This window comes from Simochromis diagramma, unplaced genomic scaffold (genome assembly GCF_900408965.1).
Source record: "Simochromis diagramma unplaced genomic scaffold, fSimDia1.1 OVJJ01000676.1, whole genome shotgun sequence".
In the NCBI taxonomy this organism is placed as follows: domain Eukaryota; kingdom Metazoa; phylum Chordata; class Actinopteri; order Cichliformes; family Cichlidae; genus Simochromis; species Simochromis diagramma.
This window is the reverse complement of record NW_024387466.1, coordinates 1,163,822-1,189,955: the sequence shown is the minus strand read 5'-3', so window position 1 is coordinate 1,189,955 and position 26,134 is coordinate 1,163,822. Positions and strand designations below refer to the sequence as shown.

The window sequence follows — 26,134 nt, the reverse complement described above, 5'->3', positions numbered from 1 at the left end:
ACTAATCATAAAACACAATACAAATGTAACTTTAATAGAAAAAAAACATAAGGACTATTGCTAAATGTATTTGACCTGAGATTCAGGCTTATAAAGCCTGAATTCTCTGCTGTAAAGCCGGTGAGCTGAACGTCAAGTTGTGTGCTCCTGTTGCGGTACTGTGTTACGAGCACCTCGGCAAATGGCGTTAAATGGGAATTTAAAAAGAAGGCACGTTGTAATTCGGCGATCAGCGGATGATTTGGGGCGGCCATTGCCGCCTGCCAACAGACATGAGGCCAAGCTGCCAAATCACCCTTAAAAGGAAGCCTGAGCAAAGGAGCTTATCTCAATGTGTTGGTCTTTCTCTGCTCCAGCACGTTTCACCATATGTACACAGAAGCAGGGGCCATGATCTCATACGTCTTTCCCGGGCCGTATTTGTCTTGCTGTCTTTACTGTGCTCTCTCTGCCTCTCTTGCTCTCTCTGTTTCATCACCGCTTCAGCCCCTTTGCTCCTCTGCTACCCTACGTTTCTATTATGCTCCATAACAGGTTTGTCATCTCCTATGAAAACACCTCCCGTTCTCGACAATTTCGAGATGGCACATTGACTCTTAAAATGTTATGATTAGCCGACATTGTTTGAGCTTTCCTTTGAGTAAAGCTGCTTAGGGGCAGCAGATAAAGCCATGTCGTAGTATATTTATCTGCTACATTTCAATCCTTCTTTGTACCGTGACAGCTGAGATGATAGGCGGAGAGGAGAAGGCCAGGTGATCCTATCCTGCTATATTAATTTGAAGTTGAGCCTGTCATATTGTTTGTGAGATGGGACTGGAAAGCTCGAGCCCTGCTGCCCAGCCTCTTGATCAAACGAAACATAATACACCCAATGTTGAATTATTCTGCGTGCCAGGGTTATATTTGCTTTGGTGTTAAATCAGAGTCCTTCTGTTTCCTATTAAATAATAAAAAGCATACTGCTGTGTTCAGTAGAGGTGTCACAAAGGAGGCTTTGAATGGATGTGGCTTCTGGTTGCGTTCGCATCAGCTTGAAGCTCCACAGCAACAGCTTAGCCAGGCAGCACAGGAGCCCGTTTGAAATTACGACAGACCTCAGGCCCAAAGCAGTCCTTGAAAAGTCAGTGTAGATCAGAGCGGGTTCTTTTCAGACATTGGTTGGTCTTTAGAACCTACTGAGGGCTGTTGCTTGCACACATCTTTATTGAAAACGCATGTCTTCTGTGTCCTTTCCAGAGGCAACAATGGAAAACTGGACTAGTGGTGTTTCTTTTTTTCTTTAATTTTTGAATTTCACTTAAATACACATTGTTCCATTTTTGTTAAATTTAAAATATGTGTCATACTGTTGCTGACAACAATGCTAATCCAGAATATGTGTGTCAAAATACATATGTGTAAACAGTAAGGTTACCATGTGATCCGTGCGTGCACCCATGCAACTAATGCTCCACCTGTCGCCTGATGGAAAGGGCACATGTTACCCGGAGTAACACTGGAGGAATACTGTCTGGCTCTCCATGTTTGGTTCCAAAATAGCAACCCTTAGTCATCTGAGCTCTGTGTGTTTGCAAATACTAGATGCATAGGGGTTGTTCAGACTCAGCACATCTTTAGTTATTTATTGATTGGTTGATTTGGGCACTTCTTGTGTGTCCTGCTGAAATTTTTAAGGAATCATTAACTTGTTTGTAAAACGAAGATGTATATACAGGGAGTGCAGAATTATTAGGCAAGTTGTATTTTTGAGGAATAATTTTATTATTGAACAACAACCATGTTCTCAATGAACCCAAAAAACTCATTAATATCAAAGCTGAATGTTTTTGGAAGTAGTTTTTAGTTTGTTTTTAGTTTTAGCTATTTTAGGGGGATATCTGTGTGTGCAGGTGACTATTACTGTGCATAATTATTAGGCAACTTAACAAAAAACAAATATATACCCATTTCAATTATTTATTTTTACCAGTGAAACCAATATAACATCTCCACATTCACAAATATACATTTCTGACATTCAAAAACAAAACAAAAACAAATCAGCGACCAATATAGCCACCTTTCTTTGCAAGGACACTCAAAAGCCTGCCATCCATGGATTCTGTCAGTGTTTTGATCTGTTCACCATCAACATTGCGTGCAGCAGCAACCACAGCCTCCCAGACACTGTTCAGAGAGGTGTACTGTTTTCCCTCCTTGTAAATCTCACATTTGCATGAAAATCATGTTTTTCTTGAAGGATGCAGACTTCTTCCTGTACCACTGCTTGAAGAAGGTGTCTTCCAGAAACAGGCAGTAGGACTGGGAGTTGAGCTTGACTCCATCCTCAACCCGAAAAGGCCCCACAAGCTCATCTTTGATGATACCAGCCCAAACCAGTACTCCACCTCCACCTTGCTGGCGTCTGAGTCGGACTGGAGCTCTCTGCCCTTTACCAATCCAGCCACGGGCCCATCCATCTGGCCCATCAAGACTCACTCTCATTTCATCAGTCCATAAAACCTTAGAAAAACCAGTCTTGAGATATTTCTTGGCCCAGTCTTGACGTTTCAGCTTGTGTGTCTTGTTCAGTGGTGGTCGTCTTTCAGCCTTTCTTACTTTGGCCATGTCTCTGAGTATTGCACACCTTGTGCTCTTGGGCACTCCAGTGATGTTGCAGCTCTGAAATATGGCCAAACTGGTGGCAAGTGGCATCTTGGCAGCTGCACGCTTGACTTTTCTCAGTTCATGGGCAGTTATTTGGCGCCTTGGTTTTTCCACACGCTTCTTGCGACCCTGTTGACTATTTTGAATGAAACGCTTGATTGTTCGATGATCACGCTTCAGAAGCTTTGCAATTTTGAGACTGCTGCATCCCTCTGCAAGATATCTCACTATTTTTGACTTTTCTGAGCCTGTCAAGTCCTTCTTTTGACCCATTTTGCCAAAGGAAAGGACGTTGCCTAATAATTATGCACACCTGATATAGGGTGTTGATGTCATTAGACCACACCCCTTCTCATTACAGAGATGCACATCACCTAATATGCTTAGTTGGTAGTAGGCTTTCAAGCCTATACAGCTTGGAGTAAGACAACATGCATGAAGAGGATGATGTGGACAAAATACTCATTTGCCTAATAATTCTGCACTCCCTGTAAGTGAGGGGCAGAGATGATTAAATATACATGCCATTGCATCATCCTGAATTGAATTTTCCAAATTCGACTCTGTGGGTTGCAGTTAGAGTCGTGGACATTTAGGCTGGAAGCTTGATGTGTGGCTTCTAACATTAAGGCAGAAGACAGCCTTTCCACTGCTACTGTATAACACAACCCGGTGTGCTTGTTTGCATCCCTACAGCTGGAGTTGTGAAAATAGAGTTGAAGAGAGATCTGTCAGTGTGCAGGAAGTTGATGGATTCACGACTTCTGCTAATGAGCCACTTTCAACTTTTAGTCAAAGTACATTCTGACACAAGTAGATCAGGGTGTAATGAAAAGATGGTGGATAGACTGAGGGGGAAATGTTGTAGTTTTTTGGTTTTGCTCGATGGCACAGTTACTTTGGGCGCTTGCTTTAAATGTAATATTATTAATTCCCCTGTTGTTATATACCTCCACGGTTGAAAACTTTTTCTCAGCTGAAACCTTTCCAATAATTATAAAAACTGATTTATTTTTTTTTATATACTCATCATAACTTATCATTTAAAAAAGATTTGGGTTGTCCACTGTCCATGCATCAACATGAGTAAATGGTGGCCTAAAGTGAATTCTAACATTAGTTTACACACTAACAGTGTATGTGGTCAGTGTATATACTGATGTGGACAGGTGACACAAGTACTTGCATTCAGATGTTTATTCAAACTTACAAAGTACTTATTAATGCCGAATTCTGAATAAGCAGTTCTAACTCAGAAAATTGATTCAGAAATCTCCTAATTAGTGTTTACTGATTGTAAGTAAATAAAGCTGTTAATGGTAAATGATCTGTTACACACAAAGTGCTTTTTTACTCTAAGAATTCAAAACGTTTTTTCTACAAGCCACATTAACACATCCACACACTTATTCGTGCAGGGATTTAATTGGTGCCTTTAAGCACTTTCTAACTGTCACACACACACACACACACACACACACACACACACACACACACACGCACGCACGCACACACACACACACACACACACACACTCCAATGAAGGGGTTCAGAGCAACCCTTAGTCAGAATCTTGCCCGAGGATTCAACATGCAAACTGGAGCCAGGCATCAATCCACTGACCCTCTGATTGGTGGACAAACCCTTTGTATCTCCAGAGCAGCAACCGCCCCCAGCAGTTGTTGTACATTAATTACAATCTAAATATATGTGTTGTTCCCTAGTTGATAGAGCTGTTTCAGTTCCCTGCCTGTCCTTTTTCTGGCTAAAAGAAACAGCAGCTGCAATGTATAGGTGTGGATCATTTACACCAATCAGGCATAACTCTGTGACCACTGACAGGTGAAGTGAAGAAGACTGATTATCTCTGGTCCATGGGAGGAACAGTAGTGAACCAGTGACAGGGTCATAGGCGGCCAAGGCTCAGTGATGTACATGGGGAGCGAAGGCTGGCCCGTGTGGTCCAGCCCAACAAATGAGCCACCACAGAAAAAAGTTGATGCTGGTTCTGATAGAAAGGTCAGAATACACAGTGCATCACAATTTGTTGGATATCTGGCTGCATAGCTGCAGACCAGTCGGGGTACCCATTCTGACCCCTGTCTACTGCTGAAAGCACCAACAATGGGCATATGATCATCAGAACCAGAACAATGGAAAAAGGTGTCTCAGTAACTTATTTTGTTTTACATCACGTGGATGGACGTGTTCGTGTGGGTCACTTACCTGGGAAACACCTGGCACCAGGATGCACTATGGGAAGAAATTAAGCCCCCAGAGGCACGTAGATGCTTTTGGTAATGTTCTGCTGTGAAACCTTGGTGTCCTGTGATTCATATAAATGTTACTTTGACATGTACCACCAACTTAAGCATTGCTGCAGACCATGTTCACCTTTCATGGTAACGGTATTCCCCGATGGCTTTCAGGAGCGTAATGTGGCCTGCCACAAAGCAAAAATGGTTTAGGAATGGTTTGAGGAGTGCAACAACAATGAGTTTGAGGTGTTGATTTGACCTCCAAATCAAGCATGTGTGGGATGTGCAGGACAAACAAGTCCGATCCATGTTGGCCCCACCTCGTAAGTTACAGGACTTAAAGGATCTGCTGCTAATATCTTGGGGCAGATACCACAGCACACCTTCAGGAGTCTAGTGGAGTCCATACCTCGACAGTTCAGGGCTGTTGTGGCAGGAAAAAGGGAGACCAACACAATATTAGGCATGTGTACGTTGCTCACTATAAGGTTTATAGGAAAGCAGTGCTGCAAGAATAACAGTTCTCCATAATAAATGTTTTCTTTTGTAATAAAATACTAAAAGTTTTGATGTGCAAATAACTCCAAATCTAACACAGATTATGTTCCCCATTCCTCACTGAGGTCCTCATTATTTACATCACATGCACTTTGACAGTTATTAGTCAAAAATTAGGAAGTTATTGTGGGAAAACTCTTAAAGTTAATGGCATATTAGTTGTAAATGAAGGCAATAATATGTGTTTTGTAATCACTAATTAATATAAAAAGCTCCTGATATGCATGGTAATAAGCAACTAGTTAATGGTGAATAAGAGTAGATTAATATAAAGTGCTGCCAAAAATCATTCATTCAGGATAAGAAAAATTGGATCTGATGGGATAAAAACGCCGATCCACATGTCTGAAAATCAGGTATTTCCAGCCCGTGTAAAGCAGCATGAAAAGATGCAACATTTAACACGTGTATGGCAAAATAGGAGATGTTTTTAAAGATTGTGACAAATAACAGTTTGTGGCAGCCTAAATGTGTAGAGAATAAAAGAACTGGAGCCAGAGTTAATAAGAACTGGAACCGATTAACATGATAAAATCTGAACGATAGCCATAGTTACCATGGAGCTTATATAGATGAGAATGCCTGAAGTAAATGCATGCAAAACTGTGATACACTCATCACAATTTTGACTGCATTTGACAGAGTTTTTAAGTGCCTTTAGTTTGCATGCATGTGCGTGCACTTGTGTATTTGTGTGTTTCCCTGTTTTACGTGTGTGCATGCTCCCAGAGGGGAAACGGGCTGTGTGGGGTGTTATCTGCTTCTGCAGAGGGTGACAGCTAATCACCAACCCTGACAAACACTGGGGGAGAGGGGAGGGAAGAGAGAGGGCGAGATGACAAATGAAAGAGAGAGCGAGAGAGAGGGAGAGGAGATGGCGCTGGGCAGGGGGATTGGCATTTGAATTCCACTGAGTAACCACAGAGCGATTCGGATCCTGTCATCACATCCTCTGTATGAGTTTGGACCTGAGCTGGACAACCGTGCAGCCTCCCACCTAGCCCGCTGATAACTAATAAACCCCCATCAGTAAAGGTACACATCGAGATAAGAGGCCGCTGAGAAAACATTGCGACAATTCTCGATGAGTTGAATAAATCTGTGTTTGCCAAGAATGTCAGCAGCAGCTTTGATCTCCTACCTGCTGCTTGCAAATTCCCAGCCTCGTGGAGAATCTGCAGAAAAGGTTCACGAGCTGTCTTTATTGCAAAGCAAGGCATCTTTTCAAGTGGTACCTTGTCTGCTGTAAAGACATTGCCACGCACTTACGGTATATGCTAACTCCGCCATTAATCGTATCCATCGTCATACGTTAAATGCACGTGTAGATAGGGGGCGTTTTTTGCCTTGCAGATGGGCTGATGCGCGCTGAGTTAGTGCGAGCTGCTGGTGTCGCCTGTTGACACAGAGATCAGAGGGCTGTGAGAGATGGAGAGATGCTGTCATGAGATGGCGGCAGGCAGGCTGCACTGGGAGAGGGGAAGAGAGACGAGACGAGACAAGGCTGCTCTGGTTTTTCAAGGAAAATTTTAAAGAGGGATGGGGGGGGGTGTTTTTTCTGTCTGTTATCATTGTAGGTACACATACCCATTAAATATTTAGTAAATGCTAGAAGGTTACAAATCGTAGCAAAATATCACATCACCAAATTTTCCAGTAGGATTTGAATAGTCTTTGAATGTTTTCTTCTGGTGCAAATATCGACGTTAATGATGGCTCTGTTAGATTATGAAAGAAAAAGCAGGGCTGCCTGGTGGTCCGGTGGCTTCTGGACTTCCTGCCAAAGCCAGCGTGGGCGGCATTATTCGGACCAACTGGCGGCTGTCCGGGTAGCCGTGATGGGTGTCATGCTGGGGGCCTCCATACGGGTAGACCCTCATCTGCTCACAGTGTCACACCTCTCACTGCTTTGCTCTCTCTATCTGACCCTGTCACCGAGGCACAGAGTGACAGATCCAGGCGGAGAGAAACCACGCAAGAGACAAGGGAGTGGGTGGCACATCCTTTTAGATACAGGCATAGCTGAAATCGTTGCTAAATAAAATCAAAGATAGCTGTCAGATGCTTTTACCGAGCACACTGGTTGAGAGCACGCAAATGGCACTATCAGTGAAGAAGTCAAAGGTCCACAGCTACTCGAGAATTGAGGTTGTCATTCACGTCTTTAAGAATACAGTGTAAGTGCTGTCTGTTTAACAGGCACAGCTCACTACCAGCTCTCATGCAGTACAGACCAGACATATAGCTGCATGTTGAGATTAATATTGTTTTTCCATGTTACCGCTTGTTGAGCTATCTGGGAAGCAGCGTGAGGAGTTGGAGGGTTAATGTATCTTAACCACAGACCTACGGTGGTCTGGTGGTGGGTGACCGCCACACATCTGGGTTTGAGGGCGTGCACATCTGCATCTGTGTACTTGTGCCGCATCGGCCGCTAATGACAGCTGGCATTTGGCCACTATCAGTGGATCGTTAATTAGTATTGAGAGGTTTGGGGGAGAAACACAGATTCCCCTCTATCTCTAAAACAGATGTGTTCTTGATCCGCTAACCTATCTAGGCTGAGTGCACGCACACAAATACACTCTCATGGACGCGTATCCGTGCACGGTCCGTCCATAGCTTCCCTGACATATGGAGATAGTCTGTAAACAAGTGGCTCTCGGAGTAATATTGACAGCAATATCTATCACAACTTGGAATCAACAAACAACAAAACAACTCAGAGTTCAAAAAAAATAAAAAGCATAAGTGAAAATAACAACAACAAGGTAAACAGTTTAGGATACAGGGATTAATGTTTGATGCACTCTGAATATTCTTCAGGATTAACTGAAAGCAAACAATGGCTTTTCCACCTCTTTCTCAAACAGAAATACAAACCTGCATTCTCCTAATGATGATTAATAATTTTCATTAGCGAATAATGTGCCAATTACTTTCTTAATTAGCAAATTTATCACTTGCTCTACAAGAATATAAACAACAACACTTAAATTTACAGTTCAGAGCCCCCAAGGTTATGCTGTGACATTTGAAGGGAAAGCAGAGAAATGTTCACACTTTTGAAAAAAGCGGTCATTGCTGCTGCTCACTTATCGCGATACTTGATTACCTTGTTGCAGATTTATTTTTATGCCTCAGTTTTAAAGGCTTCTTGTGGATTTTAAGGCAAACAAATACAATAATACTATGTTCAATAAAGAAAAAGAACAAATGCCTGCACGCGAGGATTCCCCCAACACCTGACATCAAAGAGGAAAGAATAGCAACTCGAGTGTTTCTCCAGCGGACGAAGAGCAGGAATCAAATGATTTTCTGTTTATTTTCTAAAGCCAACCTTTAACAAATCTCTACAAACTCCCAGACAGTGGAGTAAAACATTATTATAGCTCCCACTAATGTCAGAGCCTTTGTCTATTCATTTAATTGTAGCATACTTATCCTGATGGAATTGCTCTGTGACCTTTAGTATTTTTATTTCTTCAGCCCTTATATTTGCTAAGTGATGGTATTCTGCCTGATTAGCGCACCCTCGTCCCCCCAGACACACACACTCACTTACACACACAGTTTCAAAACACAATGTATTCACTCCCAGAACCCCACTCCCATTGTTCTGCTTTATAACACTGGGAAAGGAGCATCAGTCAAGTATATTAGCTGGATCCTATTACTGTCACCAGATTGCCTCTCTGAGCCATCTTAAAGAGCCCCCAGACAAAACTTCCTGTCATGTTAATCCAAGCTTTAATAAATAGAGGGATGTGTAACCATATTCAAATAGGGGCTTCCGTATTTATGCTGACAAAGAGAGACGGGCTATCATGAAATGACAGATGAAAGTGTTTTGCATGAAAAGGAGGAGGGGAAAAAAAGTTTTTATCGACGCTCATTCTCTCCCATTCTGGGGAGGAATGTCAAATTATTGAAATGGTCTTATAAAAAAGAAAAAAAAAAAGCTTAACCCTAATCTAAGTAAAACACTGCAGGTATTAGGGGTGGTGGCCATTGTGAGTGAAATTAATGCTATTCACTTGAGCCTAGCAGTTCATTTTATCCCTCTTGTTCACCTATTAATATCAAAGTACATAATACACACCTTGTCTCCTAAAAGAGATTTATGGATCGGACTCATGAACAGTCATTGAGCACTTTCACTAATTCATGGACACAAAATAGTCCATTGTTGAGATTTTATTTTCCGGCTGGTTATTAACACAATTAGTAAATGGCTTATTATGTGAGGCACTTCTGGCTGTGTCTTTTAGTTAAGCTGAAGCAGTCACAGGGCTACAGTGGAAGCCTTTTGCTTTCCTGAGTATACTCAAACACAACAAAGTGAACTAAAAGCGACCTCTCCAATTCAAGGCCACCTCTTAGATTCACATGTGAAGAAGAGCAGACACTATCACAGAGAAGGACAAGCACTCATTCAGACTAGGTTAATTTCTATCTAGTCATTTCTCCACTGGAGAAAAGAGCTCAGTTAAGCCGGCATTTCATAACTCCATTTCAGTGGTGAAGAGATGCCTTATTTCAATAATATGCCTATCAAAACTGTACGTAAGACCCTATCTTGCAAGTAACTTATTAGTGTAATAGTGTGTATTAAAAAAATAGCAGGCCTCGTAACTAGGGCTGATATTCTTGTATAATCAAGCCCCATTTTATCTTAAAGACCTAATAGTACCATATTACCGCAATAGAGCACTTGACTCTCAGACTACTGGCTTACTAATGGTTCCTCTGGTATTTAAAAGTAGAATGGGAGGCAGATCCTTCAGCTTTCAGGCCCCTTTTCTGTGGAACCAACTCCCAGTTTGGATTCGGGAGACTGAAAACCTCTCTTTTACTTTTAAGATTAGACCTTAAAAAACCTTCCTTTTTGACTAAGTATGTAGTTAAGGCTGAATCAGGTGATCCGGTACCTTCGCTTAGTTATGCTGCAATCCATAGCTTTCACATGACATCAGAGCTACTGGGACATCCCGACCTTGAGGGCAAAAGCAGCACTGCAGTTCTTTGGCCTATAGCCATCCTTTGAACGTCTTCGAGTTTAACTTAAATGCCAGATAGTTGCTGTGCTCAGATACATCAGTCAGCATCAGAATGTTGTAGGGTAGGGCACCAACATGTGAACAAACCTCTCCTGAGTCTGCATTACACGCCAAATCGCACCAATCCCTGTTTCTCCACAACAACCCAGGCTGTCAGTGGTGGCTCATTTAAGCGGTAGGAATGGTTGACCTGACAGGGAAATATATGTGGTCATCTTTACAAATGAATAGTACTGGAGCTTTTCTGGCCCTACACTGTAAAAGTCCAAGTAAACAAAACATAAGATTTATCTGTGGTAGTTTGTTTAAGCTAGCTGTTTTGTTGTTGTGACTTGGCTCTGTATAAATAAAACTGAACTGAAACTAAATTTAATTGACTCTGAGTTAAAGTCTAACTAGGCCTATACTCAATATTAGTAAATGTTGTTAAGTATGCTGCAGTTACATTTAGAATAAAGCTTTAAGAAACAGAGGTTTTGCTGCCTCACTGCAGTTTAGCCCAGTTATGAAATATTGATACCAGTTTTATTCGTATTCCTTCTAGTTTGCACTATGCAGACAATTAGATAAAGATCTTATCAGCAAGCAAGGTGAAAAGTTTCTCAGACAGTTTTTCTGTCAGTCACTGAGGCATGTCACTGGCAAATTACCTGCATGCTAATTCTGACTAGTGCTAAAAGTTGGAATGGTTCGAAATACTCTTTTAGCAACACAGTGAGCCTGATTTAAGCAACTGGATCTGCGTAGGTGGCATTTATAATAGAGTTTTAAAACAGGCTCTTTATGTTTGAAAATGAATGGGAATGGGGCTTCTAAGAAAGGTGCTGAAAAAAGGTTTAATCATTGGTAGCTGCTTTTATGTTGGCATAAACTGTCTGCACACCTTTACTGCTTCTGCAATGAAAACCGAGAGAGCAACAGCAAAAACTTTAAGAGGGACAGTAAAAGGGACGTTGGCTGAATATTTGAATTCCAAAATATAGTAAATAATGAAATGAAATATCAGCAACAAGACGGCAAATGGAATATGGGAAAAGTTTTTGAAGTGAATGAACTTATTATGTATTCAAATGCATTTAATAGAAGTTGTGTACCCTAATGCCACTTCAATCATTTTCATCTTCTGCAATCTCCTCATATTAAGTCCAGTTAAACAAACCTCTCCCCAGCCATGTCTTTAACCTTTTTGCAATGTGTTTTCACTCAGCCTCCCTAAACTATACTGCATCCTCTGACCTTTCCACACCCTCTGGTCAAAGGTGCTCCGAGCTATATATTTACAAGAAGGAGGGGGAAAAGGGGGGTGCAGAATGTCAAACTTGTTTTGTGTGTTTGTTTGTGCCTTTGTCCATGTGTGTGTCTGCTAAAAGAGGAATCTGATTGGCTTTCTAGGAGGAAGGACATCATTTTAAATAAGTCCTCAATGTTAAACTGTTTGCTGTAGGGCTTAGGGATTGCTCACCTCTCCAAATACTATTTTAGCTTGAAAGCATAATATTTCCCAGCCTGAGCTTTCACATGGGAGAAAGAGGGAGGGCCCTGGTGCAGCAGTTTCATGGAGGTGGCTTGCAGGCATACTCCATTCTGACAGAATGAGGAGGCACTCTGCAAGAGTGTGGCGGAGAGGAAAGGGGCCCTATTAATAAAATGACTCCATAATGGGTAGTTCCCTGCAGCTTGGCAAAGGAAGACAGGCGGATTGATGGACGAGACCAAGTCCTACTTCCTCAAGCATACTGAGCTCAAGTGTGTGGACATGCCTCTGTGAGGCCAAACAGAGGGCCAGACCGAGCAATATACCGAACTTTAGTTGACACAGGAAGGAAGAACCTGAGGTTTCCTTCTGTGTAATGGGGTCACAGTGGCTGTTTTAAATGAGAAACACACAGCTTTTAAGACCAGTCTGAAAGCTGACTTTTATCCTTCATGAAATGTTGAGGCTATTTTCCATATAATACAATCTGCTCAGTATCACAGATGGTTGGTTTGGAGGGTGGACGTCGAAAGAATGTTCCTTAATTGTAGGTAAACAAGACTCCCTGGGTGACAGTGTTATGTTTCTGTAGTGCATAATTGGGATTACTTAAGAATAAAACATTGTTTTGTATAGAAATTTGGTTCAATTACAAGAACAGGGTGTCAGAGTATGACTCATTGTTACCTCCATCGTTTTTTTCTGTGGGAGCCTAGATGTGTGGAGTTGTGCTAATAAAATATTTTTGTGGCACAACAGTGCTACAGTCTGCTCTAACAATACAGCAGCCTCCTGAAGGCATCACTCCATCATCCTTTTATTACATTTCTTTGTAACAGTACATTGATTAGAGTGGCCTCAGCATGACTGTCTTTTTAATTGTGTATTTGCTGATCTGAAAGCTGCTCAGAGCTCCGTGGTAGGATCTGTTCTAACCATTTCAACAATGCTCTAAGGCATTCTCGACACACAAAGCAAAGTTCATTGTTCGAATATACATCAGTTTGTATCACCATAGCGACCTCCTTGGATGCTGAGCAGGGGACCTCATAAATATGTAATCCTGACAGATTTGAGGAATTGTCCTCCTCAACTGTTTCTCTCAAGCCATTTTGTTAATGTCAACAAGAGGGAAAGTTAGTGGAATAAGCAGTGACAATCCGCCAGTGGTGTATATCATTAATAATTACGTACACAAGAATTCCTGTGGAATAAATGCTGAAAAACACAAATCCGTCTGTTGCTTCTGTTTTTCAGCAGTGGATATAAAAATAATAGATGAAGCGTGTATACTGCCAGCTAGTTTCCTTTGTGGAGCTCTGTGGTTGCGTCACACTGTGTATTATACAGAATATAGTGTAACAGGTAAGACTTGTATTTGCCAATCAAACGTGATTGATTCTGATTAATATGTTACACTTCTAGGGCAGCCTTGCAGCACCTTGTGTTTTCTGTCCAGTAACAAAGTATTTGTCCCTTTAAATCTGTGCAAATTGACATTTCTTAAATTTTTTTTAATTTATTTTCAAAAGAGGTAAGGAATAAAGTTTTGCTGGGGGAAACTATGAAACAGACATATTTACTTAAAAGAAAAAAGAGAGAGAAATGTGGTAGACAGAGCAGACAGCAGATAAGCTTCTCTTCAACCCGACATCGCTGTGCTTTTTCTATCTGTATGTGTGTGATGTGTGTGTTAAGTTTGCACTCTAGCCGTGCATTTTTATCACTTCTGCGGAGGGTTGCCATTCATCCATTATAATAAGGAATATTCCTTTTGGGAAAGAAAAAGGTTGCGTTCCAGATTAAACATAGCTGGCCTGGCCCCTGGCTCGTTGGACGCTGAAAGAATAGCTCGTCCATCTCGGCTCACGCTTAAGAACGCTGTCCCTTTTGCCACCTTGTGTAATTGCAAGAGCTTATGGGGAGCTAAAATTTTGCCCTCTGCTCCTCGTTAAACTACCACTTGTAAAAGCGCTCAAGCGTGGATGCAGCACACTGCAGCTCAACGTTCCCAGACAATGATATAGATTTCCTCTACAAAAGAACAATTGAAAGGGTTGTCACAAATTTGTCCATTGTCACTGGTCGCTATCATTTCTCTGTTAATTGCCATCATTGTAATAGAATATTAGATGCACTACTGCGAGGGGAGTGTTGATGAAGGGGCAGCGCGAGCTGAGTTTTTCTCCTCGACCATGACCTTATCTGTCACAGCGGTAATGATAATAATGATGTGATACATCACTGATCGATGGAGGGATTTCTTTTTTGCCCCCTTTACCCACCCGGCTGCAAGGCTGTGCTGCAGGTTCGGCTACAAGCAGCTGTCCCTGGAAATAGGAGGGAGTCGGCCCTTTAGTCAGAAACACTTGAGAAAAATGGATGCTTGCCAGCAAGACAGCTTAAACCAGGGTTCTACTTATGAAAAGCGCTTTTACTGTAGGGTATATTGAGGGCCAAACCTGTTCACACGATCTGTATTTATTGCTTTGAGTTGTGCCAATAGAAAATTGGCACTGTGATATTTTTTTTTTGTAATCGAGGCATTTGTAGCAGGATTTTTTTCATGCTGAATTGGCCACAAATGATTTTGAGCATCACCTGGTAAACTGATGCAAATAGCCCAGTCGGTGCTTTGGTGTTGGCAGCGTGAGCACAAATCCCAGTAATCCTTGACACCAAAACTGACACCAAAATTGCCTAATAACTACACACAGCTCAATTCTTTCCACTCAGATAAAAATGAAGTTCACAGCAAGTGTAATAAAAGCAAGAAAAGAAACCACTGTGTATCCCAGTGCAGCCAGCACAAAGCCGCACCAGGTGCCAGTACAAAGACAGAGACGCAACAAAAGGATAGGCACAGCCTACTCTCAGGTCACTAGCTGTGGCTCAGGCCTTCGTTCCTTTGGCATCAGATATGATCTATATCAGTGTCACCCCCAAATTGCAGGAAAGCTCCTCTAGCCTTCAGCCATGAGCTGAATGTAAATGTGCATTTGACACCTATCTAAATAGCTGTCATAATTCATTTCCAGAGCTCTTAAATCTCCCCCTGTCACCTGGCACCTCTGCTGTTTTCCTGTCCAAAAACAGAGCACATTAGCCTTTATTGATGTGTTTGTCCTTTGATACATAATTCATCATTCAACCACATTTTTCTTTTTTTTCTCGAATTAGCATGTATTTTTCTGTGCTTGTTCAAACATATGGATTGACACAGACAAAGAGGTTGTACTTGGTGTGAGGTTGAACCTTGTGCTATATGTCAGAAAAGGTCTCTTTTTCACGGCTTATTGAAGCAGAGTGATATAGAGCTTTACCGTCATGTTACTCCAAAGATGACTTACCTTCAGTGGTCACGACAATAGAGAAAAAAAATAGTTTCACAGACAGAACTTGGAGCAAAAAAGTCTTTTAACTTCAACCAAAAGGCATGCTGTAGATAAAACCTTCAGAGGTGCATTAAATACTGCGTAAACACTACTAATCAATCAAAGCACACAACCTGTAAAGGACACCAAATATTTCCTCTGGTTCTCCAGAACTCAGAGGAGGATGCTAGTCTTCTAGCATTTGCATTGATTAGTTGTTTGACAACACAGTGAATGCGTAAAAGCTCCCAGTGCACCAATTAATGTGCGATCTGTTGGTCAATGCCTTTAAAGCCCAGGCAGAAGTTCTTTCACAGGAATTATGAACAATTTGTAATAGCAACAGTGTAAGAGCTTGCACAATGGGATTCAGAAAGAGGAAAGGGCTCTAGTATGAAATCACTACCTTCTTTCTGTGTATTGCTAGTAAGCTAACACTTGACATACACTTCTGCTGGCCCTTTGTTAGAGGTTATTTGGTTCAGATGTGTTTGCTGCAGGTTCAGTTAAAGAGCTGCCCGGCCTCTCGCCCGCTGACTGCCTTCCAGCAGCCTCTTCTTAAGCGGTCATGGACTGTTCCAGTGCATATACCACAGTGAAATAGACTTTTGCTCTTTTCTTCATTGTCACAAAAGGCCAGGCACTTCGTTGGAGTTCCCATTCCCTTTTTACATAGTGATAAGACAGCCATTATCCTTTGAACCTTTCTTTTCACTGTGCCAGGAGAAAAGGAAGAGTGAAAGAGAAGGAGGAGGAGGAGGACAGAGAAAGATTTCTTCCCTGAGGTGAGCCTGGCCTCACCTCTGTGTGGCGGGCTTTTTTTTGTGAGCAGTGAAGAGGTCCTTAACCTTCTATCAGATGGAGGCACACAGTTGTGTTCTGCTTGAATAACTACATTGAAAAGCCCTGAAGCACAGGAGATGGTTCTATAGACTCTGCAAGTGGCATAGAGAGAGAGAGAGAGAGAGAGAGAGGGGAGGGGAGGGTGTATAGTATGACCTGCTGGAGTGTGACCCTCACATGATGTGCACATTCTTTGTTAAAGTGCCCATCAGTGCTTCACTGTGAATCTGTGTTCTTTGTTGGATGGGTCTCGCTGACAGGATGGTCCTTCTCTAATAATGTCACAACAACACAGTTCACACATTTATGTAATACACTTCCTTTAATAGACCTCACTTCATTTTACAAAGTAGCAGTCTTTCTGCTCTCAGGTTGTAAATGGCTTTATGGTGGCAATACTATCAATATTAGAGTGCAGATATCTGAATGTCATGCTGCATGAAGGGCTCGTGGTGGCTGATGGCTGATGAAACTGCGGGCCACTTGTTTATACAGCACCACATGACAACACAACCCACCGACACAAAAAACCAAAAACTATGTGTGGGGAAAAAAACAGTTAATGGGGGAAGAAAAAAAACTGGACTTAACAACATGAGAGCTAACTGAAATTCCACTGTCTACCTATAAAAAAATAACTCAAATTAAAAAGTGCAAGATGTCTCTTTAAGTTTTAATGTTGGTCTATTTATTGAGATGTCTACATGACTATGCTTAGGCTGTCTTCAAAAAGCACTGTATTTGCATTTTTATTTCTGGATGTTTGACATAAACTCTCCAAATTATACAGTCAGCGTAATAAAAACTAAACTAAAATGAAACATTTTGTAACAATAAAAACTCAACAGAAACAACTAAAACTACTTTGGAATTTGAAATGACACTGAAAACAAAAACGTATTAAATGAAAACTAATTAGATAATGCAAAACTGTAATAACTCATCCAGACTTACAGATGAGTTTTGTTTTCTTTTTTTCTTTGTCTTTTCCTTCCTTCTTCTTCTTCTTCTTCTTTTTTTTTTTTTTTTTTTTTTTTACTATTTCCCAAGTTCTTAAACAGAGCAAAGAATTTTTAACACAGCTTCTCCAAACATCCCAGTTTGATTTTGGACACAGAAAATCAATTATTCCATAAGCACCAAAATGACCAACATCAGCATTATTAGCTCTCTGATGCTAACAGTCAGTTGTGTATCCTTTGCTGGATAACAGCCTGTAGGCATTTGTTGTAGTTTACAACAAGTCTCGCACACATCTCCCAGCCCATTCTTCTTCTGATGAATCTCTCAATCTCTCCCAGATTTGATGGTCCTCTGGTATGGATCTTGGTCTTCAGTCAGCCCATTGATTTTCAGTGGGATTCAAGTCAGGGCTTTGCACAGGCCAGTCTGTAACATTCACTTTGGTCTTCTGGAAGTATTTCTTCACTAAAAGTGGCATATGTTTTGGGTCATTGTTGCGTTGGAAGACAAAGTGACGACCAAGACTCAGTTTTGCTGCTGACTGCTTGAGATTTTCTTTTGAAATCTTCTTTCTTCGTGGTTCCTTTGTGCTTGACGAGCTCCAGACGCACTGAAGCATCCACACAACATAATACCCCCACCCTGTGTTTTACTGGGTCTCTCTGGCCAAACAGCTCTAGTTTCATCTTATCTTACTGGAGGATGTGCTTCCAGTATGTATAATCCTTCTCCAGGTTGTCCTTAGCATACTTCAGTATGGCTTGAAGGCGTCTCTTCTGCAGAAGTTGAGTTTTTCTTAGTCTCTAACCTCACAGCCCATCCCTGTGCAGGGTTCTAGTGATTGTCTTCTTGAGACTACTGTTCCTGACTTGGCTAAGTCATTTACTAGTGTCTTGTTCTGGGGTGTTTAGACACATCTCTCAGTAGTTTTCTTTCCAAACTTTTTGAAATCTTTCACTTGCTAATCTCTGCCAGGCTTGTTCTGTACTGTGTGGCTCTCTTTGAATTTCTTGATGATACTTCTCGCTCCAGTTCTTGACAGTTAGAAACGCTGTGATAATTTTGTATGTCCATCTCCTGGTTTGTGACCATCAACAATTAATTTTCTCAAGTCTAAACTAATTTATTTCATTTTTGGCATTATGCTTTCTCAAGTGACAGCTCAAATCAAATACAGAACAAAGGTTTTTGTTCTGTGTATAAATTGGAAGAGAAGCCTCAGTTTTAACTTGATTTTACAAGCTTTGACCATTACACAGCTAAAGCAAATCATTATAGACCAGTGGTTTGTTTCTATGGCTCAAAAAAGGTCAGTTTTTCAGGGGGCTAATAATATTGACCCTGGTAATTTTTCTTTTCTGAAATAATTCTGTTGTTGTTTGCAAATAGAAAAAAATCATGCTCTCTAAAGACAACAATATTTTTAGAAATGCTATGAGGAAAATTTGTTTCTCTGTTAAAAAAGCAGCTGGGAAAACTTTGATTAAAAATTTAAATTTCAAAGGGGCTAATAATTTGTCTTCATCTGTAAACCAAGTTATTTGTTTGCCATGACTGTTGTTGGTGCTCTTTCTGTTCTCCTCTACTCTGTCTTTTCTTACACCACATGGACAAAGTATGGAGTGACTTTGTCCATGTGTTTTTAGTGTTTTCTGTCTCATTGTCACAGGTATATAATATCATGCACCTAGCCATGTCTTTACAAACATTTGTGAAAGAATGGGTTATTCTAAAAAGCTCGCTGAATTAAAGCGTGATACTACCAAGATTCCATGATCAACAGCTGAATAAAAATTACAGATCTGAGGCACATACTGTATATATTTCGCCCATGCACTGCTGGCTCAATAACTGCAGAGTTCCACACCACAGCTGCCATTAACATCAGCACAAATACGTGGCATAGGTTTCCATTGCTGAGCGGCTTCTATAGGTATAATCTGTAAGTGCCCCAGTAGTTTTTCCTATGTAGTGTAACCCTTTTCACCAACTGGTCAAGCCAGATGGATGAAACTCCCTTAAATTGAGTCCACCAGAGGTCTTTTCCTATTAGGAGAAAGTTCTTCCTCCCTACTGTCGCCAAGTTTTTGGTCATGTGGATGTAATGTTATTCACACTGTATGCATATGTTTGAACTCTCTGATATTGTAGGGTCTGTAAGGGTCTTAATGTTAATTTATGTTGTGTTATTTTGCTTTAAAATACAATGCTATTTTATTTAATGTTTTGGGAAGTTCTATGTGCCATGTTTCTATGTGCCTGTATTTCTTTAAGTGTCAAATAAATATGCCATTTTTGTTTGCACTTCTACTGATGCATGGACTAGTGACTCTGTTGGCTCTTCCAGTATCACTGACATTAGATGACAGAAGTCAAATGCTATAAATTTCTGTCTCCCATGTAAATGATCACAGGCTGTCAGCCACGCTTGTCAAATTAAACGTTTACCATAGTTGGTAAACATGCCATTCCATCTTTGCTCTGCAATGCAGCTTTCACGCTGTCAAATGCTTAGGCATTAGAAACTCTTTCTGGTGCTACAAGCTGAATTCCAGCTACAGAAATGGACCAAATTGGAGTTTTCTCACCTCTTGTTTTCAGTGCGGTGTAGACACTAAACAGTCTGCAAGTTTCTTTGGGTTCTTTAAACCTAGCCAGTGGACTGCAGCCATTAGCACTTATGGGTTGCAGTTTCCCAGTTTCCTCTCACTTTAATGTGATTTTGATTAGATCGGCTGGAATGAGACAGACGTTAGGTTTGGTGACATTTTAAATGTCTGTTTAGAAAACTGTTGCTGCAGGTGATGTTGCCCGGCAGCTGTTTATTTGTACTCCCCCTGTAATATTTTCCCGCCACACAGTCATCAGATAGCACATTTTTCAGAGACACTGCAAACTTCATTATTATTATTTTTTTTACCCCTTTTGTGTTGACAAAGAGAAATAGTCCAGGGAAAATAATAACTTTGTTAGTGATTGTATAAAAGTGCCAGCTCAAGTACCAGCAGCTCTGCTGAATTTATATCCACACTTGAGCATTTCCTGACAGTACTTAAGATAGACTGCCTGTCTAACTTTTGTCCTCTTTGTAAAGACTTGAGCAAGCGATTATTATTTTAGAAAGTGAGTGTGAAAGGCCTGCCTGCCATTTTAAACAATATCACCCCTTGCACAAGTTCCACGTTTTAATTCAGGATTCTTCACTTGCCATGTCTCTCTCTTGCAATGACTCTGGCTTAACTTAACCACACGTAACATCCATTGTTTTGTTCTGTCACAGCTGTTGTTTATCACTAATTTGCAGAACTGATGCAACTCTGTAGGATTTAATAAGCCCTACCTTTCCGCAACATTTACCTGCAGGCTCTGCCTGCCTTCCTTTTCAGGTAGTCTGGCAAACAGCAATTCAGGTGCTCAGGCACTGGGTGTGTGTATATGTATATAAGTTACTTGAGGATTCACATCAGTATTGCTTGCTAAATTTGACAATTTGGAAATAATTTAGGGAGGAGCAAATCAAGTGCCTGTGAGCCATACAGTGAGTAACTTGGCCCTACAAGCTGTGCCAACGTCTTGTGTGCCAAATGTGTGGCAAGAGGGTGGCACGAACAGCGTGCCAGCGCTAGTCTGCCTGGCTGCCAGGCACTTCTCTTTATCCAATCAGACAGTTCGGTTTGAGTGAGACCCCCTATTCTTGTCTCTTCCCATCTCCTCCCGAAGCTTTGTAACCCTCCCGTGAAAAGCACAGATGCACACTTGCACACTATTAAGCCTCCTCAGTACAGTTACACTTACCTATAGACCATAACCAGGGAGTGAATGGTGCAGAGTGCTCCCTCTTTTTGTTTCTGTCTGCTGCTGCTGCTGCTCTCTACTCCTCCATCTTTTTTTTCTTTTCTTTTTTTTTCTTAGACAACATCACAGGCTAAATGAGCATGCCTCAGTCTGTTTTTTAAGCATTTCATCAGCATTATAGAAAGAAGAGTGTGTCTAGAGATCTGTTTTTCGGGGATGTGTGAAAAAAAATTCTGCCTGTCTGTGTGTGGCTTTATTGGACATGATGAAGGATGATATTATGGTGGATGCTGCTGCTGCTGCTGCTGGGGCTGCTGGGGCTCTGAGATGAGGAAGGATCACATTTGTCTCACACCCGCTTAGTATAATGTGTCTATCTGTCCCTCTCCACAAGACTGGACATCAGTGTTCATCAAAATAAACATATTGTCAACACTGTTTTTCTTCTTCTTCTTTCTTTCTTTTTTCTTCTGGTAGTTTTTGTTAATTTTTCTCCCATTGCTGCTCTACACATATTTGCCACATCTAATCCAGAAAACACGTAACGCCACTGTGATTGCATGGATTTCTTTATCGCTGAAATTCTAATCTATAGATGGACACGGAAGTGGTAACCCGACAACACAGCGTGAACTCTGATTTATTATGTGGGAGAGGGGTGCTGGGGAAGAAATCAGTGTAAAGGAGCGAAAATAAATATTCTAAGAGCAATTACTGCGAGTAGACGAGCTGCGATTCAATAGGGAGAAGGTGATGCGAGGTACTTGCCGAAAAGATTAAGCTAATGTCGGCACTCCTCTTATGTCTTCCAGGTTGATGATGCCATGCTTATGTTTGATAAGACTACTAACAGACATAGAGGTAAGTGCACAGCTTCTGTTCCCCCTTTCCTGATGTTTTTTTCCCCCTCTGTCTTTCCGAAAGGTGAGAAAATAGTCATTTTATGTCCTTTCCCCATGAGATAACACAGAACAGTTCCATTTCACATGATATTAGGTGTGCCATCTGTTCAACAATGGGAGCGTGTCAAAGTAATCAATAAGCTGGTACGGTGTTTAGAATGTTTGAGCATTAGATGGAGAGTGTGTGTGTGTCTGCGATGATGCTGGTGTGAGTGTTTCAGAGAGGTGCTTAAAGGGTGTAAAGATTGCGAGATGGTGGGTGCTGTGCAGTCAGATAACAGCATCAGATAAGACCCAGGAGAAGCACTGACTTTATCGCTTTATCTCATCAGCTCCTTATCTGAGATGAGGGGGGACATTTCTCTCTCAAGCAGAAGGACTTTCCAAAGACAGGTTTCCTCCCTGCACCACAATGCGGCGTCGGCGTATTTAAGCCAAGCGACACTCTTTTAGGCCCCGACTTAACCACCGGCAGACACGTATATAGGCCTGTCACTTATCCTCAAAACTGTGCGATGGTTGGTATTGCTGCCTCACACAGGTATGCTAAAGGAACTTTTTAGGAGACAGACTGTCCCTGGCTGTTTATGCCTGTATGTATCATTGTGTGCGTGAGCAGTCGACAGGCGCTGACAGGTATTTCCACAAGAAAAAGGAGCAGACACTGCTGTGTTTGTCACGCCAGTCAGCTCACTTGTAGGCAGAGCTGGCATCACAACCCTCTCACTCAGCTGGGCTGAGCATATAGATGTAAATATTTGTTTGCAGCGAAGAAGTCGTCCCCTCAAAGTGTATAAATGTTTAAGTGCAGTGTTCTGGGATCGAAAGCAGTTATTGTTTTGCGAGTGAGCTCTGTCTTTGGTTTTTAAGCTATATCCGTGTGTGAGTGCTGTGGAGGCAAACTCTTTTGAGTCTGGTAAACAGTTTCTAAGTGTGAAACATGTGAACTATAGTGGAAGTGATCTATGGCTTTGAGGGGATTTTGATTTGTAGTGACAGAACCCAGTGTGAGGTCTGCTTTGAGACGAAGGCTTTTCTCTCACTCTCTCTTATTTCTTGCTCTTCTCTCTCCTGTCTGCTGCACCGCCAGCCCTCTGTGAAAGGGGCTGGGCGCCATGCTTGGAGAGTGTGTTAGGCGTTTGCCTTTGGGCAGCAAAATGCCCTTCAAATGAAGACAGTGATGGAGAAACAGCCTCCTTGGCAATTTTTCTGATGACAGCGGGCATATTTATATTGAGTGTGACACGGAGACAGGCGTCAGGTGCAGTTCTTCCTGCGGTTGCTGTTTTGTCTAAGTAGCGTTTTGATTATTTGTTCCAGTGGGAATTTGACACGGTAGATATTTGCTTTTTTTCATCTTGGGGAAAAAACCCCAAAAAAAGCACAACAGGTCTTTCAGATGAATGGCGCAGAATATTACAAACCTCTAAGAAGTTATTCACCAGAGCCATTAATGTGACTGGTCATATTTTTATTTGCTATATTTACTTGAACATTGGGAGGTTATACTGTAAAAAGAAAAATGCTATTTTTACTACTTAAAACCTTTTAAAGGTGCTCTTTTACTGCTGCGCAACAGCAAAGGTTCAGATGGCCTCATTTGAATGTCATTTCTGTAGCTCTTTTGTTTTTCTCCCTAAACATTTCTTACCTAAGGTCAGTGCTGTATATTGCTGTATAATGTGATGTATTTTTTTTTTTTTTTTTTGGAAGAGCTTATTGTGTTTGAGATGCATGATCGACACTTGATTGTGAGTGTTTTCTTTGGGGCTGTGGTGAATTGGATAGAGGACAAACGTCACACTTCACTAGTAGCAGCATTGTCCTTCAGACGGTCCTGCGAGCCTGGCGAAACGACAACCAGAGGAGACATTCTCTACCCTTCTCGTTTCTACCTTTTTTTTTTTCCTTTTTACTCTCTATCTCTCCCGGTCATTCAGTCTTATTCGTTTTTCCTTTTCTTCTATCCAGTCACACTATTTCTGTCCCCAAACCATCTCCCATTCTGGCCTGTCTTCGCCATCTCTAGTCTTTCTCCTTCTGTCTCTCCTGTTAGAGGACACTCGCTGTAAGCAAAGCTCCTCACAAAGGCACACGCTGCACACCATCTCCTTGGCATTTAAAGGAGTAGAATACAGCCAATTGTGTTGGAAATTGAACTCTCTAAAGCCTCCCTTCCCGCTGCAGCAGTTCATTGTGGGTGAGTTCAGTGTCTTTGCTGAGCGGCTTGGGCTGTCCAGAGGTTGATGCCAGAGGGCGCCTATTGTTCCATGTTCTACTGCAGTGTCCCCCCCCCCACCACCTCACCCCACCCTCACCGACTCCTGCTCCGCCTCCCTACAACCTTCCCCTTTTTTTTCTCCTGACATTCATTTTGTGACAGAGAGGAGAATTTCAGGGCATTATTTCACAAGATATTTTTAACTTTTCTTGTTTATGGGTGGTTTATTCGGTTGTGCAGGAGGTCCAGCAAACAGTGCCTTTGCTCCAAAACACAGACTGGGGACAGGGCCATGAGCACAGCAGTCACAGACTACACATACCAGTCATCATTTCCAACCCCCTCAACATGCCTTCACATGCCAAAATTGGATGACAAGACAAGCTATATGGGTGGGAAATAAAAGCTTTTGGTATAGCCCTGAGTCAAAAATCGTTCTGTCATCCCTTTACCTCCTCCCGTCCCGCTGGCTGACATATGATCTATGATCTCAAATGTGATTTTCACTGTCAAACACAATTGGCAGTGCCATGAAGAGTGTTACAGGGGTGCAGAAAAATGGCATCTGTAAAAGGATGGGATTGAGAGCATGATGAAAGAGTGGCAAATATCATTATCCGCCAAAGCATTGGGGTTTAATTTGTGAGTTACAAGTTACAGTAGATGATAAATGAATTCTTTGTCTTGTTACTCGTAAGCGTCCCTTATTAAGTGCTACTCTACCACACCATAATTAGCCCTGCTTCTCCACCACAGTAGCACTCTCATTGTACCCCACGTATAATTCAAAAGGTACCTTGTACAAGGTGAAAATATTTAGCATAGATATTATTCACGAGCAGCTTCCCAGCATCACTCTTACTACACACAAATCAAAACAAGAACCACACGCACAACAGAAATTAGAGCAATGCAATTCCGATGCTAAAATATACTTGCAAGTTTCACGGATGATGATTATGATAATGATGATGATGATGATGACAGATCAAGCAGTCCAGCACGGCACAGTCTCCATGGCAACTTGATCTGGTCACGATAAAAGCTTGGCTGCAAGCACCAATAGGAAAAGTGCATTTTTAATTATTGCTGCTTCCCATGGCGAAGCATGGGGGGGTTTTGTTGTTTGTTTGTTTTTTGTTTTGTTTTTTGATGACCTGAAGAAGAATTACCAAATCTAAACATCAAGCTTGGTGTCAATACAGTAGCTGAGATATCATCTCACTTTCTGTTTGGCTGCTTCGCTCCAATTTCTATTGGCTGCAACAAACAAACTGTTTGAAAATTTAAACTAGTATAGTAAGTTGTTTTTTTTGTTTGTTTGTTTGTTTGTTTTTTGCCTGTCACGTTTGGATCTTTAGCCATCAGATTTTATTGTCTGAAGGCCAAGAAAGATGCCTAGCGGATTTACTTTACCAAGTGGCTCATCATGGCCTTGCCATATTGGTCCATTTGATTGACCTTTATTATTATTATGTATTTATTTTATTTTATTTTCTGTTGTTACAGATGGGACAGACATGACTGTGGGATAGAACAGTGAGAAAGAAAGAATAAAAGAAAGAGAGGGTGAGAAAGAAAAACAGAGGGGAGAAGAGATAGTGAGAAAGGGAGGAAGAAAAAGAAATACCTGGATCACCCGTCGAGAGAAGAAAAAACAGAAGAGAAAACAAACAAAAAAGAGCAACATAATAAACACAACACCATCATAATAAACTAGCTAACAGTAAATAACAGTAGATACTTAAATGTTATTAATTAAATGTTATTGTGCAGCACGCAAGATCGACAGCGCGCAATGTGCTTTGAGGTAGCAGCCAAGAAAGGTGTAGTTTGTGTCTGTGAACACCCGTGTGTACACCTGTGTGCACACCTGTGTGGATCAGCACGCTTGTATTCAAAAGGTTTCTCCATGTAACGATGTGCTAGGGAGTGTGGGGAGCCGTTCTGTGAGGCTCTGAAAGAAGATCACCTCCACCAATTTTGGTCATGACTGGAATCATTTGCTACCTGAATGTGTTCAAAGTTTCAGTTAAA

At 41.5% G+C, this 26,134-nt stretch overlaps 1 protein-coding gene across 1 annotated transcript in view; it reads left to right on the top strand.

Annotated features, from left to right (window-relative positions):
• The window catches only part of msi2b (musashi RNA-binding protein 2b), a 266,419-nt gene that overhangs the window by 127,102 nt on the left and 113,183 nt on the right, over positions 1-26,134 (top strand). The window contains 1 exon segment of the mRNA XM_040014591.1: positions 21,787-21,835. Within this exon segment, the coding sequence (XP_039870525.1) occupies positions 21,787-21,835 (49 nt within the window).